Source organism: Ambystoma mexicanum, chromosome 12 (assembly GCF_040938575.1).
Source record: "Ambystoma mexicanum isolate Mex_15411 chromosome 12, UKY_AmexF1_1, whole genome shotgun sequence".
NCBI classification, from domain to species: Eukaryota; Metazoa; Chordata; class Amphibia; order Caudata; family Ambystomatidae; genus Ambystoma; species Ambystoma mexicanum.
This window is the reverse complement of record NC_090936.1, coordinates 92,576,501-92,594,940: the sequence shown is the minus strand read 5'-3', so window position 1 is coordinate 92,594,940 and position 18,440 is coordinate 92,576,501. Positions and strand designations below refer to the sequence as shown.

The window sequence follows — 18,440 nt, the reverse complement described above, 5'->3', positions numbered from 1 at the left end:
TAGAATAGAAGCAACATGACACTGATGCAGATGACCAGTAGCGGAGGCAACGTTTGGTGCCAGGGGCGGATAATAGGGCACCAGCGCGAGGCTGGGGGGCAGCCATCCCCCCACCCCTTCCTTGGATCCGCCACTGCAGATGGCGTTCTACTGTGGTTAAATTGGAGGACTGATCATCATGTGGTCCGGCCAGCAGAAGACCTGTGTTTGCATGTTTGCTGCCAAAATGCATAATATATTTAAAAACACATAGAGCTGAGGAATTGATGAGCATTTTGCATGTTCTGATGTGATGCATATAACAAGAATACAATTCCCTTCGGTACCATGTATCCCATCCTCAGTTTCGGATATTGGGGAGTGCTTAAGCTTGGGAGTGCTTTGGCGAACAACTCGCAAATGGGTGGGATATGAGGAGGGTCATGCAGCTTGTGTGTCGTTTGGTCATTTACCCACCCATTGACTTCTCAGCCATGCTAAACCCTGTGTCCAATCCAGTACCCGCACCTCCACCTCCAGAACACATCCACCTGGAATCCCACTGAGTTAGCTCTATCAAGCAGTAATGCCAAACTTTGTTCTGTTTTGGGGTTTTTGGTGTTATTTCTAAGCAGTCTTCTGAGAGGGGTTATAGGTGATAGGATCTAAAACAAAAGGATCGAATGCCTTTTTTTCTACACCAAAAGGAGAGAAAAAAAGGGTAGATTTATTTAGATTTATTTTTATGGGGGGGTTCCCCTCCAACCCCTGTTTTCCTTTTTTGCATACCAAACTAAAATATATATAAATAAATAAATAAAAAAGCATTCAACCCTTTTTTTTCGGTCCTTTTCGATTCGAAAAAAGGGCATTCGATCCTTTTTTTCGATCCTTTGTCTGGACACCTCTGAGGGGTAACGGCTTAATTGCAGCTGTAACTGTGCTACTGATCGAATGCAATTCCCTCAGCTGCTTGATATATAAGCAGTATGTGTGTCCTTGCATTCTCTCTCACTGACGTCTGTTCAAAACAAGCATTGGCAAAGACAAATGTTTCTGCTTGTGTTTCGGTGTTAGCTAGGCATTTTCCAGGCACGGCTATCTTATGTCCAGCTAGTTGTACCGCTTTCTAGCTGTTGCCATCTTATGGCCAGATAGCGCCATTATGGCAGTGCCTGGAAAATGCCTATCCCATGCCTACACAAAATCCCAAACTGTTGGCTTTGCCAATGCTTGATTGTAGCTGATCTGTGCTTATGGAATCGGGCTGGACATGGCCCAATAATGCTGACATGTGGTCTACCTTTGTATGCTGGGATGGTCTACACTGGTGTGGCATTAAGACTAATGTGAACATTGTCAGCTGCCATCTTCAAAGGGACAGGCAGGCTAAAAACAAGCACAGGCAATTCCAACAGTTTGGGCTTTTGTGTAAGGATGATAACGGCACCTAGCAGGCACTGCCATAGTGGTATTAACTGGCTAATGATGGCAGCAGGTGCAAAATGGTGGGAGTACCTGGGCATCTAATGGCGGTGCCTGGAAAATGCCTAATAGTTATATACAAGCCAAAACTGCCGGTTTTGCCAATGCTTGCTCTTAACAGGACTTCAGTGAAGGACACCCGTAGTGCTTATAAAGCGAGTGGCTGCAGGCTGACCAGGTCAGAAGATTTTCATTACACCAGTAACGTGTTTACAACTCCAATTAAGTCACTTACTCTCAGAAGACTGCTTTGAAAAAACACTGGCAGGCACTTCCAAGTGCAACGTTTGATGGTAAGGCTTGAATAAAACGGTCTCAGAGTTCCCAGGAGGGGCAGGAACTGGGTGGGAATGGCCATAGGGATTAGCATGACCGTGGCTATTCAATGCGTGGGCTAATAGCTAAACACCTACAAGCGTTCTCTCTCTCCTCATATGCCATTTAGCCGTATCTGCGCTCTAGTGCAATAGTTTCAGCTTATAGGGGATGCTACAGCACCACCTAACGGCCCAAACCAATGATGCAGCCGAATTCAACAGACAGGAATTATCTGTGGCTAGAGAAACATTGCATCAGTCACTTTCTGCTTTTCTCGGCAATACGTCTATTATAGTCTCACAAGGAAAACTAGAAAATTGTCTTAGGCCATTAATTGAATATACAAAGCCCGTTTTTTTGCTGGTCATGAAACGTGTTGTTTTCGTGCTTTCCGTCTGGACGTGTGTGAGAGGTCTGTTTGCCTTTTAGCATGCGGAGGGTGCACTGGCAGTGACAGATGTGCCCCCTGTCTCCGAGGTGCACATCTTAGTGTTGAATTGGTGCTCGATGGGTTGTCGATTTATGGAGCTCCTGCGGTTAGCTCCTTCCAATCATGTCCCCATGAAATTAGAGAGGAGTCGTTTATTCCCGGCTTGTCAAGCAGGCTCCAGGCAAAGCCCATGACCTTGCGCGTGGATCTGTGCTCCTGCGGCAGGGCCAGAGGGGTGCTGGGGGGGAGGGGGGTGGATGGGGGCTATAGCCCTGGGGCTTTTGGCTATCGATCGCCCCGTATGGAACCAAAAGGCTAGCTAGCCCCGAGACCCGACATTAGTGTAGCCCCGGATCTTTTGCAGTCCCAGCAACACCCCTGGGCAGGCCTGCCGCTAAGAGGCGAGGGTGCGCGTGTACTGCACGCCGCAGTATCACCTTGACAGAGGAATGGTGATTCCGAGAGTTCAGGTGCATCGTTTTGAAATCAGTGGCAACAAAGAGATGGAGCGCTGCAAATGCAGCAGTTTCTGTTTTCCTATCTGCTCGGGGAGGATAGCTCAGGGGCAACACGTTTGTCCAGGAAACAAGGCCACGCACGCAGAGCAACGCAGGTTCGATTCACGATCGTGTGCTTAGCGACTGCTCTCCGGTATTTAGAGTGTTCTAAAAGATGGTCTGCGATGCAATTGCTTGGCATTGTTGGAAAGGTTCAATGGACACACGTGTATGAATTGTGGGCTGGGTAGAATTAGGAGGCCCGCATGCATGTGATGGCTCCAGCATAAATCCTTGACAAGGAACGAGGCAGAGTAGAAAGAACCCTGCTTCTACAGACTATTAAGATGTGTACTTCTAATAGCAATAGTGCAATAGCAGTGTAATCTTTTCATCAAGAGATTTCATTGTTGCTTGTTTGTGTAGGATGTTAATTGTTCCTTGCCACATTTGCACGAACACAAGTCCCTTTTCTGGGACGCACTGGTCACTTTATGAAGCACAGAACACTTTTTGATGTTTTTAACCATGTGCGTGATGTTCATTTGAAAACATTGTAATTGTAACGGGTTATTTATAACGCGCTTAATACCCAGAGGTTTCTGAGTGCGGACCTGCTTCTGCGGCGAGCACAGTGCCCCTGAGCTATCCCCCCGAGACCCGTTGAATAATGTGTATTGCGTCCTAATCTGAAGGGGACATGTTCCTTTACTTATAGGTGCTCCACCGCAGCTTTTCTGCTTATGTACGAATGACACCATCCTTTGTCATTAGTATCTACCCGATGATTACCATAGAGTTAGAGGGTCGGGCCCCTCAAGTGTGTTTTCTATTGTGAAGCAGGGTTCTTCCTCCTCCTTAGATAAAGTAATCCTGGTGTCCCTTTCTATTTGAAAGCTAGAAAGAATGGGCGGGTGGGGGGGGGGTATGAAAGCACATTACACTGAATACTTAGAAGAGGCCGCATGTGTGCACCCGAGCGAAGATGTGTTCTGCCAACTCGAGCAGTACTTTGGTACCACTCGGTATGTTTTATCCGATCAAAATGCTCAGCAGGACACTTAACCTTCTGGGTCCATTCTCATGCCATCTGCTTGTGATTTCTCATGCCTAATGAAACGATTCTGCCTAATCACTGTCCCTAACGTGCCCGCCTTTGCATTTCAGGATCATATCGGTCAAACTGCCCGAGGAGGCGAAGCAATTTGGGATTCAGTTCCGATGGTGGCAGCCATACCACTCCGGCCCAGGCCAGGACGTATGGGCGGTGGATGAGATCATCATGACGTCGGTGCTTTTCAACAGCATCAGCCTTGACTTCACCAACCTTGTGGAGGTCACGCAGTCCTTGGGCTTTTATCTGGGCAACGTCCAGCCCTACTGCGGCCATGGCTGGACTCTCTGGTAAGACCGTCATTAGTATTGCTCGGGTATTTATTCAGCGTGGGCCTACATTGGGAAGCGCCAGACTCTAAACACATAGGCAGAAGTACACAGATTGGGAAGCAGATGGCAGGGATCAATACAAGGGCCGGCGGGGGCGCCATTAGAACCCTGCCATGCCAGCTCGGGCCAGTCTTTCAAGGTCTCCCCCGAGCTGGCGTGGTGGGAGAATGCGCCGCAGGCACCCTATTGAAATGAAATGCGCCCTCTCTCGGGAGCAGGGGTACATTTATGAACAAAAGGGTGCTGATGCTTTTGCATCAGCGCCTATGGAAAAATGTGGCGGCCCCATCTTCGCTTGACCAGGCGCGCACGGGGTGGGCACATTTTTGTTTTTCAGCCCGGGGCGTTGCCGCAGCTAAGCCCGACCCTGAGAGAGGGGAGCTAGCAATGCGAGGGGCAATAAGGGATCTACAAGCCAGCAGGGGAGGAAACAGGAGTGCAGCTAGCCCGATCTGCGGTTAGGTGCTAGCAATGCGAGGGGAAGGCAATAAGGGATCTACAAGCCACCAGGGGAGGAAACAGGAGTGCAGCTAGCCCGATCTGCGGTTAGGTGTGTAGTGAGGGTGGGGCGGGACCTAGGTGTTAAGGAGAAGCCATTCCTTGAAGAGGACGGTCTTGAGAAAAGGTAACTGTGAATACATCAGTGTGAGTTCAGTTTGGCAAACACAGTGGCATCCATAGGCAGGAGGTGCAAAGGGGTTTACATGGCCCAGGACCCACTTTTAGGGCTACACCATGGATCCCAGGAGAGCTTCCTAGGGGCAGGGAGTGTCCTCCCATGCTTTCCAGATATAGCTCTATTGCATGCAGGGGGATTTGAGCAAATATGGCTTTAAACATGCTCGTTTGGTGCTATTATTTGCTCATTATAGGAACCAAAGAGAGGCAGGCGTGTTGGTAAGCATTGCTGGAGTACAACATAGGCCAATGACAGAATATCTGGGGCACAAGTGGGCACAAAGATCTTCAAAAGTACATTGTATATGTCTGGGAAAGCATCTGAGGTGTCCAGTGGCATACTGGCAAGGGATGGAGTGGGGCAGCTTTCGGCTGCACAAGCTCCACAGGAGACATCAAGTTTTCCATTGTGTTTGGGGGGTGTGTGTGTGTGTGTGTGTGTATAGAACTGGGAGGCAATGCATGCATGTATTAAGCCACCCTGCACGATAGGATTTTGGCACTAGCAGAATGAAAGGGGGGCAACATGGGCATATATTGTTAAGGTAGGCCTTATGTTTTCTTTGGGCACTAGCAGAATGAAAGTGTTTCATGGCTGGTCACAACCAGCATGAACGTGGAACAGACCTCACGACTTGCATGAAAGGAGGCAATGCTGGCATATATTGTTGAGCCAGCCCTCGTGGTTATTCTATATCACCAACTTTACATTCTACAGATTGTTACCCATTTGTTTCTGAAATCTGTGCTGCACAATGCATACCATTGTTTTAAAACATTTCTAAGGGAACGAGCTGCTCACAACCTTCCTGGAGTGTGCAGGCACGCTCACTCAGGGCAATTCGGGGGAACACCTTGTACACCCTTCCACGTTAGAAATTCGCCAGCTGCATCTGCTCTAGGCTGTGGCATTGTCGGAAGATGGCTGATTAGGCCTCACTCTCTTCTTCGAACCTGATTCGCCCATACACATAGTGCCCGCCCCTCTTTGCCACACTAGATCCTCCCCGGAATCTGTCCACCAGGCGCATCAAGAATGGTACGTGGGCACACTGAGGGACGACGACGATCCACTACAGGGATTAGGAATGGCAGTAAGGAAAGAATGTCATAATGATGGGACTACCCACTAAGTATGCAATTCCACCTTGCATGTGCTCTTCCTGGCATGCTTACATGACAAGGAACCCAACAGAGCACAAGCAAGAGATGGCACACTTGAATGAAATAATGAATACATGCCAGAGCAGAGATAGCGTCCATGCAGTGCAGGCCGGGAAACTGACCGGAAGAGGAACCATCGTGCATGTGGGTCAGTGCACATGTATGCTTTACTATTGAGTCGGCAACCATACATATCAGTTATCTGTCAGCAGAGCCATGGCACACCTCTCTGGGGGTGATCGGGTACGCTAGAAATGCACCTGTTCTTGTTATGCTCACATTCCCGTCCTGATGGTCCGAAAGGGGTGTTTCTGTCTGAACATTATAACATACATGTGCTTTGAATGTCCAGCCAAGCAGTCGATACGTATGAAGCCACCATTGGTTCATGAAATGGCTTCCTTGTTTGGCTCAAGTCACTGATGCACCTTTGGAAGCGTCCATGGCCGATGCCAGGCTGGGTTTGCCAGCACATACATCATGACTACAGATACATTTGATTTGCAAAATGAACTTTGAGGCAAATTGGCTAGAACTGTGACAACCATTGCATAGTTGTTTGCACTTGCTGGTTAACACCCCTCACACCTTCCTTCAGTTGTAATGCAGATCCGGTCTCCTTCTTTACACTTCATTTGGTAAAACATTGATTGCTGTGCCTGGGGACTCGCAGGAGACCTCACTGTGATACACAATCGGGCAGAAACACACCTGGCACGCTTCCGGTCGGTTCTATGTGAAATAGTCGAAAATAATTCGTCGAATTTCCTTTTCTTTATACCATTTGGCTGCAAATATATGCAGGGGGAGACCCCCCTCAATCCCACAGCAGCCCCTCCTCCCTTTCCCCACCTTAATTATTACCTTTACCTAACCCCCCCACCCCAACACATGTATTTGTGGCCAAATACGGATACAAAAATGAGTCAAATTCGACGAATTCTCCAGCGATTAAACCTCCATATCCCCTTCTTGATCCTGTGCATATCCGAGTTTGCCTACGAACTGATTTACATAACTCATGTTCTTCCATTACAATGTCACTGATGCGCTAAAGGGTGCAGCTTTGAGGGAACAGCCCAAAGCATTGATGAGTGTGTGCTCATCATGAGGATGAAGGTCATAAACTGTGACACACAGGGAGTTGGTTCCTTGTCATTTCTGCGATTTCCCCACACTGTTCAGCAACCTCTATTTCCAAGCAAGTCCTCATCCAGGTCCTCACTGACAATGTAACAACTCATTATATATGTCCCTCTGAGTCCTTAAGACTTGCCGGTCAGTGGTCTGCTTCCCCGAGCAGGTCGCCCTGCTTGCCTTCTTGTGTGGGCTCTCTGGCTGGAGGCAACGGTTTATAAAGTGTAAGAATGCTGCACACTGTTGCAGCCATTTTGTTATCAGGGAAATACATGCTCCCTGCTGGTCTCCATTAAAATGTTGTCTTGGATTTAAAAGTCCATTTAGACTCCACAACAAGTCTGTGTTTATCTGTTACGCTTGGAAGCTTATATGTGCATGGGCGGGCATGGCGTTCCTGAGACTCCAGGGCAGCCATGATCAGATCTGGCTGGGATGTATAAATGGGTGTTTCCTATTGACTTCTGAATCCACGCCAGGCATGCTGTAACAATACATTGGGAGATCATGCTTAACATAGGGAGTTCCTCTGCCCCAATTAAGAAAGCCCACACTATACCATTTATTTAGGATTCAATAGCCCTATCTATGACTCAAATAGCTCCGCGAAGATCCCTCCCCCTGTGCCAACAATAAGCCAAGACCCAGGCCAGGGTATAAAAAGAATATATATTTATTTATAAAATAGGTTCAATTCATAATTTCCTCTACTGGTTACAAATGCCACCTTATCTGTGCCACAAAACAAAGCTTCAACACACAATGGCCTTTCCTTTTCGTGACAAACAGGCAAATATGATTTGATACATTTTAGAGTGAAAACAAAGCACAGTTTTAATTTTAAAACAAGTTGCACATTGTACATTCGGTCCGTTGTTTAATTTCCTGCACACCTGAAAATGCTAGCAGTTTTGGAATCACACCGATTTGTAAGAATACATGTGGCAAATAGCACCATGTTTCCTTTTCACCCCAAGACAATGTAAAATTGTTCTACTATCAGGGTCACTCCCTCACTCTCAGGAGAGTGTATATTGTTCAATGGAAATTACTCTAGTGTCACTTTGCAAAGCACTTTCCCCCCAGCACCAAAGACCTAGGCATCAGTGATATACAGCACCCCTCTGTTTAAATGGCAGGTAAAGGGAGTGAGGACTGTTCAAAATTTCGTTTTGGGCCAAGGGCACCAATTTGTTTAAATACAAGGTCTAAGGAGTGGGGGCAATGGGGAATTTAGTTTACGGAGAACTATACCTGTTGTTTAAAAGCATGTTTTGGGACGGGGTATGGCAATTTCGTTTTGCAACCAATGCCTTTCTGTTGCAAAGGCAAGGTTTGGGGAAGGGTACAAACACCTTTTTGTTTTAAATGCAAGATTTGGGAATGGTATCAGTTGGGAATTTCGTTTATGTGACAAAACACCTTTTGTTGAAAGGAAGAGTTCTAGGAAATGGTATCAGTTAGGGATTCCGTTTTTGTGACAAGGACATCCCTGTTCCTTGGAGAAATATGGGGGGACAGGAACACTAAAGTCACCCAACTCCCACGTCCTGTCCCCTTTCCTCCATACTTTTGGGACATTCCATCCTGTGGGACGTGACCGGAGCACTTATTGTAAAAAAGCATCAAATTGAAAACGTGTCCTTCTTTTCTTTTTACATGGGGTACCGCAAGCGGCCATCACCCCGTCCTCCTTGGCTCTGCCCCGCACATCACCCTTCAGTCCTTTTCTCCGCACGGTCGGGGCTGGACGCACTAGCATCACTGGGAAGACCTTTTTCTTCCCGTTGTCCTTCTCTCCTGCTCTGGTTCTGCAGTCAGATAGTCCTCCATCTATGCCGGATCGTTTGGGATTTGCCACTTGTTCCTCTTGCAAACGTCGCTTCGCTAGGGCGGATCCCCATTCTCTCTGCTTAGAGTGTCTTGGACCGGATCACCGTTGGGACTCGTGTATCTTCTGCGACTCCCTTTCGTTCAGGCACTTCAGTGTCATCTTCATCGGTGGGAGGAGATTTTCCAGAAAGTTCCTCCATCGCATTTTCAACTCTTCATCTACGGAAAGAAGAGACGCCCAGTAAGTTCCTTACTTTTCAGAGCACTCGGCCGGAGGACTCCTTCCCGGGGTCCTCCAGGTGCGGGAGGGGCTTCAAAAGCTCTGCTAGCAGGGTTTTCCCTGAGGTGCCTGGCAGGCCAAATAGGCGGACGGGGGTTTTCTCTGAGGGTTTGCGCGAGGGGCCTGCCTATACTGGATAACGATCCGAGGTTCACTGATCAGGTGCTAATAGCCAGCATAGTCGTGCTGAGGCATTGGGTACCGGAGTTCGCTCCGAGGTCTCCTTGTCAGGAGCTTCCCACACAGACACTGGGGTGCACCCTGAGGTTTCTCTTGAGGCTTTCTGTACCGAACCACGGTTCGAGCCCTCTCTTGGGGGGCGCTATTAAGACCAGACTCTGTTCCGAGGTTCCTCTTAACGAGGCTAAGGTGTGCACCAACAGAACTGTGAGGCCCAAGGGTACTGCCTCTGATTTTGAAAATACCCAATGGAGTGCACCACTCGGGCCAGCCCACCCCTGTTCCAGACCCACTGCTCCTGCACAAGGTCTCCTCTCTTCTGGAGAAGGGCGCCATAGAGTTGCTTCCTATTCAGGAAATGAATAGGGGGTGGTACTCCCACTATGTTTTGATCCCAAAAAAGACTAGTGGTCTGTTATCCATCTTGGACCTCCGGCGCTTGAACAAGTTCCTCAGGAAAGACAAATTCAAGATGGTAATACTATACAGACCCTAGAAATTTAGGATTGGCTGGTGTCACTCGACCTACAGGATGCTTACTTCCATGTGCTGATCAATCAAAAGCACAGGAAGTACCTGAGTTACGTCATAGTCAACACTCACTAACAGTTTCAAGTTCTGCCTTTCAGACTTACCTCTGCCCCCAGAGCCTTCACCAAGCTGTTGGCAGTAGTGTCAGCTAGTCTCAGGAAAGGGAGGATCCACGTCTTTCCCTATCTGGACGATTGGATCATCCCAGTCACACCTGCCACCTCCTCCATAAGCTGGGCTTCTCCCTCAATTTAAAGAAGTCTCAGCTGACTCCTAAACTCCAATTCATCTGGTAAAGCTTTCCCGCCCGAGGAGAGGACTCTACACATCCTGCAGATGGTCACCACATTTCAGAAAGCCCAATATCTGCCAGCCATAAACTTTGTATAGTTGCTCGGCCTCATGGCATCTTGCATTTTCCTGGTGCCAGAGGCTCGACTGAGAATGAGATTGCTCCAATGGGCCCTCAAATCTCAGTGGTCACATTTCTCTGGCAGTATGACGAACTTGATTCAAGTCCTGAGCAGAGTAACTCAGTTATCTACTGTGGTGAATTCGCACAGAGACCGTGATTACAGGAGAGCTGTTTTGGCAATCATGGCCTGAGACGATCAGAGTGGTGGATGCATCTCTGAAAGGCTGGGGCACTCACCTAAACAAGCTGATGGTGAGTGGGTTGTGGTCCCTGGACAAAACCTCACATCAGCCTGTTGGATCTGAGGGCTATCAGACTGGCACTGATGGCCTTTTTGCCCTCCATACAGGGGAAGACTGTCCTTATCATGATGGACAATACACTGGTCATGCACTACATCAAAAAGAGAGGTGGTGTAGGGTCACTGTTAGGAAAGATTTCGTAATTGTGGGTAATTTTCCTTCCATGTGGCAACCCCTAAACTTTTTGCTGTTGTTTTTCACCATGATCTAGACTTTGCCAGAGAAGTGCAGCCTTCTGCCGCACTCCTCTGGGCTTTCGCTCCATTCTTACGGGGAAACTGACATGCCCTTAAGACAGTCAATACCGGGAAACGCTGTTTTCCGTAGTTTCTTTATCATGTTGCGGCTTTCGTGCAACATGACACAAGAGGACACTGTAAGCTAAGTTACTGCTCTCTTGGGTCTCAGGTCTTCTACAGGCCGTAGATACTCTTTTTGGATTGTAACTGATCGGTGCAAGTGAATCACGGACGGGAATGGTGGCAGCGATCGTTTCTTGTGTTTTGAGCTCCTTTTGGCGTTTTAAGCGCGTTTCTCGCGCTTAGCCCAAAATGGTGGCCTGGCTCCCAAAATGGCCAGACCACGAGGCTTCTTTGTCCTGTCCGCTGACCGTCTTGCTCCCTTCACCTTCCCCAGGTCGAGCCGACCCGGGGCCTTCCTTATTTGGGCATGTACTTTCCCGCGAAACACGGATGCTTTCGCAGGCTTCTACAGGCCTTGTGTGTGCCTCCAGGATGTGAGCTGGGATGGCTGTCCCAATACACATCCTGGGTGCCAGAGAGTCTAGGGTGGTGTGAATGCCTGGGACCACCGTGGTCCGTGATAGGTCCACGTATGGTGCGAGTGTTGATGAGCAGATCTCCCATTGGGTCCCCTCCGTTTTGGCGCGAAGGGAACCATGGATAAGAGGGGGCTGGAAACGCCACTACCATGTCGATCTCCTGAGTTCTCACGAACGAAGGAATACAGGAGCCAAGTATCCTGCAACCACGAGGCTGAACCGAGGAATCGCTGGTGACCCGCTGAAGGACTGCTCCTCTGCACTGCTGTCGCCTTTTGAAACCCTTTTTACCTCTGATCGAACCAGAAGGCCTGTACTGGTACTTCGACCCTTGGAATAGCGGGAACAGCTATTCTCTGCATCTTCACCATCTCCTGCACGTAAGCCTTCGGAAGTGTCTCTGGGCCATCCAGCAGACTGACCAGCCTACCCAGGAGTCTTGCTCTGTAACCGCCGCCAGGTTGTGTAGTATTTCGAGTCCTTGTCACTCTCACACGATTCGTACACTTGGTGTTCCCAGGTCTGAAGTGAGTAGTGTACATTTGGCTGAGATACACACGGCCGCTCCGTTGCCCTGCTGTGCTAACCAACTGTGCGGGTTCACTTTGTTTGGGACATCTTTAACTCAACTCTGCTGCTGCAGAATCTACACGACGACGAGACGTCCCCTGCTCTCCTGAACCTGCCAGCACTGAAACTGACACGGAGAAGCCTGGGTCTGCTTGCATCGGGGACCGGTGAGTAGCATAGCTAGGAACTGGTCGCCCTCCTGCAGGAGACCATAGCTTTTCCCCGCTGTGTCAAAACAGCACGCCTTTCCGTACTCGCGCTCTGCTTCTGCCCACAGTGGAGGCTGCGCTTGAGTCGCGGAACTCTGTTCTTCTTCATTTGTGCACTAAACTGAACTGCCTGATTCCCTCGAAGAGACTCCCCTTTTTGCCCGTTGGCACCAGCGTGTGCAGGTACTTTTGAGCACAAGGCTCCACTCTTCGTAGGGCTCGGACTTCCTTTTAGTTAGGTGCCTCTGAAGGCGGACTGGGTCTAAGCATTATTTCACACTGCCTGTTTTCCTTCCCTTCTAAGTGGACTACACATTTCGTGCATCTAACGCTTTAGACTCGTTTGTATTTGTATATATATTGTATTGGTTTGGTATGTGTTGGTTTACTAGAGTTGTATTGTGATTTCTCGCTACGGTCATTGTTTTAAAGGCCTTGGAATAAATGTGTATATATTTTTAATATAACACCTGTTTGCAGTAGTTTGTAAGTGTCCTTGCTTTGTGTGCTCATTGCGGGCTTTCAGTCACCCTCACCCCTCTTGAGACCTAGTCTTGACCGCCGCGATCGCTACCCTGATTGGTCTGGCTTGTCCAGAGGTTACCCTGTTCCAAGTAATTAGGTTGGCCTTCTGAACTTCTGCGCCGCCAGGACAGAGTTCAGAAATCCGTCGTAACAAATTGGTGTACAGCGGTGGGATACGACTGACGGTATCCAGTGTTGCGCACGAACTAAGGCATTTCAAGTTATTCCTACCAGGACACGTAGTGAATTGTTATAGTTTAACTTTAAAAAGGCCATAGTCCTATCTAACAGTATGGAAACAAATACCTTGTTAACTTTAAATGCTTCCAAATCAGAAACATTGAAAAAGATGTGTGCGGAGAGAGGCGTTTCCTCTCAAGGCACGAAATTGGATATGATCCAAAGAATCGTGGCGTGGCAAGAAGCGCAGCTTGACGCTATAACTTCTGAGGACAGTGCGGAAGGAGGTGGGGCTGCTCTCACTGGTAGAACCGACGGTTCTGCCGCTGCACTGATCCACCGCGACCACGAGGACAGGGAGGATGTGATGTCTAATGTTTCCTCTGCCAGTGTCGATGGGGAGGCCATGCTTGAATTCAAGAAGCAAGAGCTGCTGTTTAGGCAGAAGGAGCTTGAGTTCAATATGGCCAAACTACAGGAAGAGCTTGAGTTCAATAGGGTCAAGCTAAAAATCGAACAGGCAGAAAAACAGAAAGACAGGGATCACCAGTTGGAACTGGCCAAGCTTCAGGTTGCAAATGGGTTCAATGGTCCTGGACATGGGTCTGGGGCCTCCTCTCATCCACGGTTTCCGAAAGATCTGCTCAGTGTGTATGAGGAAAGGAATGACATTATGGACTGGCTGAATACGTTTGAGTATGCATGTGAAGTTCAAGAAGTTGACAATGCTGATAAGATTGCCTGGTTACTCAGCAGACTGCCCCATTCTGGCTGTAGTGCCATTATGGAAATGTCGAAGGCTGAGTGAGCTGATTTCGCAATGTTAAAGCAAACTCTCATTTTAAAGTTTGGAAAGACTCCGGCCCAATATTTAAAACGATTCCGAGAGTACAAGAAAAAAGAAGGTGGTACTTGGGTATCTTATGTAACCGAATCCTTAAAAAACTTGACTGGCTGGGTCGAAGGTTATAGGTTTCTACCTTTGAAGGCATGATAAATCTTGTCATGCTGGAACACATTTTTGCATCTTCTTCCCCGGAGCTTAAGCAGCATTTGGCCGATTCGAAGGAGATATATCCTAAGAAGCTGGCCATTGCAGCAGACTTATGGGTGTCACATCGAGTGTCCCATAAGGACAAAACTCATCCTGGTAAGCAGGAGGAAGGGAAAAAGTCCAAAGATATGGAAGGTGGAGAATCTGATAAATCTTCTTCTCAAAAGGGCCACAAAAAGAAAAATAAGGGTAAGACACAAGAGAACTCACAGGGTAGTGGAGGTCAGCCTCCGAAACAGAACTCTGGTTACAATAAGCCTCCCTATGTAAACAGACCCAATGGATCTTGTTTTGCTTATGGAGCAACTGACCACGTGAAGGGGGATCCCCGGTGTAAGGTTAGACCTTTGGGGGTCCACTCCGCTAATCTGGCCTTCTCCTCCTACGAGGAAGAAGAGATTACAGGAGCATCCTTCTCCTCAGACTCATTTCCCAGCGGAATAGAAGCTGAGGTAGTTTTAGTTTCCCTGGGTTCCTGGGAGCCTAAAGTCGCAGAGGCTTATGCTAGGATTCCAGATAATACCAAGCACTACTTTAAAGACAGTGTGCTGATCAATGGAGTAGATACTCCAGCTCTTAGGGATAGTGGGTGCAGTCGAACTGTAGTGGATTCTACCTTGGTAGACTCAGAGGAAGTTGCCAGAGCTACTCTGATGCCCACTAAGTTGGCTGACGGCCCACTCCGTATGTTCCCAATTATATCTGTAAATCTTACTTTAAATGGTACAGCAGTCAGGATTCCAGTGAGCATTCAGAGAAACGTCCCAGGAAAGGTCTTGTTAGGTAATGATCTCAGAGCTTTAGGGCTCGTAGGAGACACTGCCGAAAGACCCTACACACGGTCTCAAGCACGGGCAGCATTGGCCAAGACCAATACGCCGCCCCAGCCGAAGGGGAAACCCAAGGCGAAAGGAGTAAACAAGTCAAGACGAGGGAAAGAGAATATTCCCCCGAGCTCACCTACCACTGCGGTGGAGGAAGTTGGTCAATCGCCCGAGCCTGACGAGGAGGTGGCGATGCCTGAAGTATTTGACCCCAACAACCATCCTGAACTAAAAGACTTGTTAGTAGAAGGTGGTCCTGATAGGGACGAATTCAGTAAAGGCCAACGTGAGTGCCCATCTCTGGAAGGCCTAAGGAGACAGGCCTGCTCCCAGCTTGAGGGTGAACCTCCTGGGACGCATCGGATTTATTGGGAAGGTGGACTCCTGTATAGTGAGCCCACAGAGTCTACAGAAGGAGACCATAGGAGGTTGGTGGTTCCCCTTGCTGTTAGACCCTTCCTCCTGCAGTTGGCGCATGAAGTTCCCCTTGCTGGTCACCTTGGTATTAAGAGGACCAAGCAAAGGTTGTCCATGCACTTCTACTGGCCCAAGATGGGGGTGCAAGTAGAACGTGACTGCAGGAGTTGTGCCTCCTGCCAGTTATCTGGTAAGGTTGGCTCGACAATCCAAGCTCCATTGGTACCACTCCCAGTTGTGGGAATACCATTCGAAAGGGTAGGGATCGACATTGTTGGTCCCCTTGACCCGCAAACATCCTCAGGCAATAGGTTTATCCTGGTGCTGGTCGACCATGCAACCAGATATCCTGAGGCCATCCCATTGAAAACTGTAACTGCCAAGTCAGTTGCAAAAGCGTTACTTGGCATATTTACTAGGGTTGGCTTCCCTAAAGAAGTTGTGTCGGATCGTGGCAGCAACTTTATGTCGAAGTATATGCAGGCTATGTGGAAAGAATGTGGGGTCACCTACAAGTTCTCTTCTGCATACCACCCCCAGACCAATGGTCTGGTGGAACGTTTCAACAGAACGTTAAAGAGCATGATTGGGGCTCTGGAAGAACCTCAGAGAAGAAAATGGGATCTTCTTTTACCATGCTTACTGTTTGCCTACCGAGAGGTACCACAGGAGGGTGTTGGCTTCAGCCCCTTCGAACTTCTGTTCGGTCATCCTGTACGGGGACCCTTAGCCATAGTCAAAGAGGGATGGGAGATGCCCACTCCCCCTGTTACTACCAACGTAGTAGATTATGTGCTGGGGCTCAGAAAACGGATGGTACTTCTGATGGGCTTGGCTAGTGATAAAATAAAGGCAGGACAAGCGCTGGTGAAACATTGGTACGACCAGAAAGCTTCCCTCATCAACTTTACACCTGGTCAGCAAGTCCTGATCATGAATCCTATAAGGCCTCGAGCTTTACAGGACAAATGGTCAGGCCCTTACACAGTGGTGGAGCCCCTGGGTGAGGTTAACTATTTAGTGGACCTTGGAGGGCCTGGACAGGCTCCAAAAGTGTTTCACGTAAATAGGCTGAAGGCTTTCGTCCCAAGAGTTGAAATCGCAGCACTGCTACTGGCATCAGATGTTGAGGAAGAGGAGTCTGAACCTCTCCCCGACCTGTTCCAAAGCGGTCCTTCAGATAGCTCCTTTGACGGTGTCCGAGTGGCCCCTCACCTGACTTCTAATCAGCAGGCTGAGGTGAAAAGTTTGCTTAGGCAGTTTTCCCCCCTGTTTTCACAGTCGCCTGGTTTGACACCTTGGTGCAAACATAACATAGACACAGGAGACAGTGTACCTACCAAAAGTAGGGGATACAGGATGTCAGACAAAGTACAGTCTTATATCAAGACCGAGGTCAACAAGATGTTAGACCTTGGGGTGATTGAACCCTCTAGTAGTCCTTGGTCCAGCCCTGTGGTTTTGGTTCCAAAGGCAGGCACTTCTGAATTGAGGTTCTGCGTGGATTACAGGGCTCTGAATGCTGTCACCAAAACAGATGCACACCCCTTGCCGCGAACAGATGAGCTGGTGGATACTTTGGGTGCCTCCAAGTACCTCAGCACGTTTGACCTCACTGCTGGATATTGGCAAATAGCTTTAGTAGAACATGCCAAGGAGAAGACAGCGTTTTCTACTCCAGACGGCCTTTACCAATTCAGGGTAATGCCGTTCGGGTTGAAAAATGCACCTGCCACTTTCCAGAGGCTTGTGAATCATGTGTTGAATGGGTTGGACGAATTCTGTCTTGCATATCTGGACGATATAGCAGTTTTCAGTGCCACCTGGGAAGACCATGTGAAACACCTCGGGATTGTGCTCCAGGCTCTTCAGAAAGCACACTTGACCATAAAGGCTAGTAAATGCCAGATTGGACAAGGCCCAGTGGTTTACCTTGGACATGAAGTAGGTGGAGGGAGGATACAGCCTCTACCCAGTAAAGTACAAGAGGTACAAGACTGGCCTACCCCCACTACACAGACCCAAGTGAGAGCCTTCTTAGGACTCACAGGGTATTACCGCAACTTCGTGGCAGACTATGACACCATAGCTGCCCCTCTGACTGCCCTCACCACTCCGAAGAAACCCAAGAAGGTAACTTGGACCGACGAGTGTGAGAAGGCCTTCAATGGCTTAAAAGACTCCTTGTGCCAGACCCCTGTCCTCAGGGCCCCTGATTATCAAAGACCTTTTATTGTGCAGACGGACGCCTCTGACACTGGGATAGGAGCTGTACTATCGCAAGTAGATGAGAAGGGTAAGGAACACCCTATTGGTTTTATTAGTCGCCAGCTTAAGGACAGAGAGCTCAGATGGTCCACAGTGGAGAAAGAATGTTTCTCTGTTGTGTGGGCCCTACGGAAGCTGAGGCCCTACCTCTATAGGACCCACTTCACTGTGCAAACTGACCATAAGCCCTTAAAATGGCTAATGAACATGAAGGGGGAGAATCCAAAGTTGCTTAGGTGGTCCATAAGTCTTCAAGGCTTCGACTTCACTATTGAGCATAGGCCAGGTGTCCAACATAGCAATGCTGATGGGTTGTCCAGAATGTTTAACCGACCTGAACAAGAGACTCATCCAGGGGTGGATTAGTTTCCCCTGTCCATAGTCTGGGAGGGGCGAGTGTTAGGAAAGTTTTCGTAATTGTGGGTAATTTTCCTTCCATGTGGCAACCCCTAAACTTTTTGCTGTTGTTTTTCACCATGATCTAGACTTTGCCAGAGAAGTGCAGCCTTCTGCCGCACTCCTCTGGGCTTTCGCTCCATTCTTACGGGGAAACTGACATGCCCTTAAAACAGTCAGTACCGGGAAACGCTGTTTTCCGTAGTTTCTTCATCATGTTGCGGCTTTCGTGCAACATGACACAAGAGGGCACTGTAAGCTAAGTTACTGCTCTCTTGGGTCTCTAGTCTTCTACAGGCCCTAGATACTCTTTTTGGATTGTAACTGATCGGTGCAAGTGAATCACGGACGGGAATGGTGGCAGCGATCGTTTCTTGTGTTTTGAGCTCCTTTTGGCGTTTTAAGCGCGTTTCTCGCGCTTAGCCCAAAATGGTGGCCTGGCTCCCAAAATGGCCAGACCACGAGGCTCCTTTGTCCTGTCCGCTGACCGTCTTGCTCCCTTCACCTTCCCCAGGTCGAGCCGACCCGGGGCCTTCCTTAT

General features: G+C 48.7%; 1 protein-coding gene across 2 annotated transcripts in view; it reads left to right on the top strand.

Moving 5' to 3' along the window:
- Positions 1 to 18,440, top strand: part of RELN (reelin) — a 2,335,047-nt gene that overhangs the window by 1,531,791 nt on the left and 784,816 nt on the right. For both annotated transcript variants that reach the window (XM_069628072.1, XM_069628071.1), the window contains exon 20: positions 3,877 to 4,113. In XM_069628072.1, the coding sequence (XP_069484173.1) occupies positions 3,877 to 4,113 (237 nt within the window). The remainder of the gene's footprint in view (positions 1 to 3,876; positions 4,114 to 18,440) is intronic.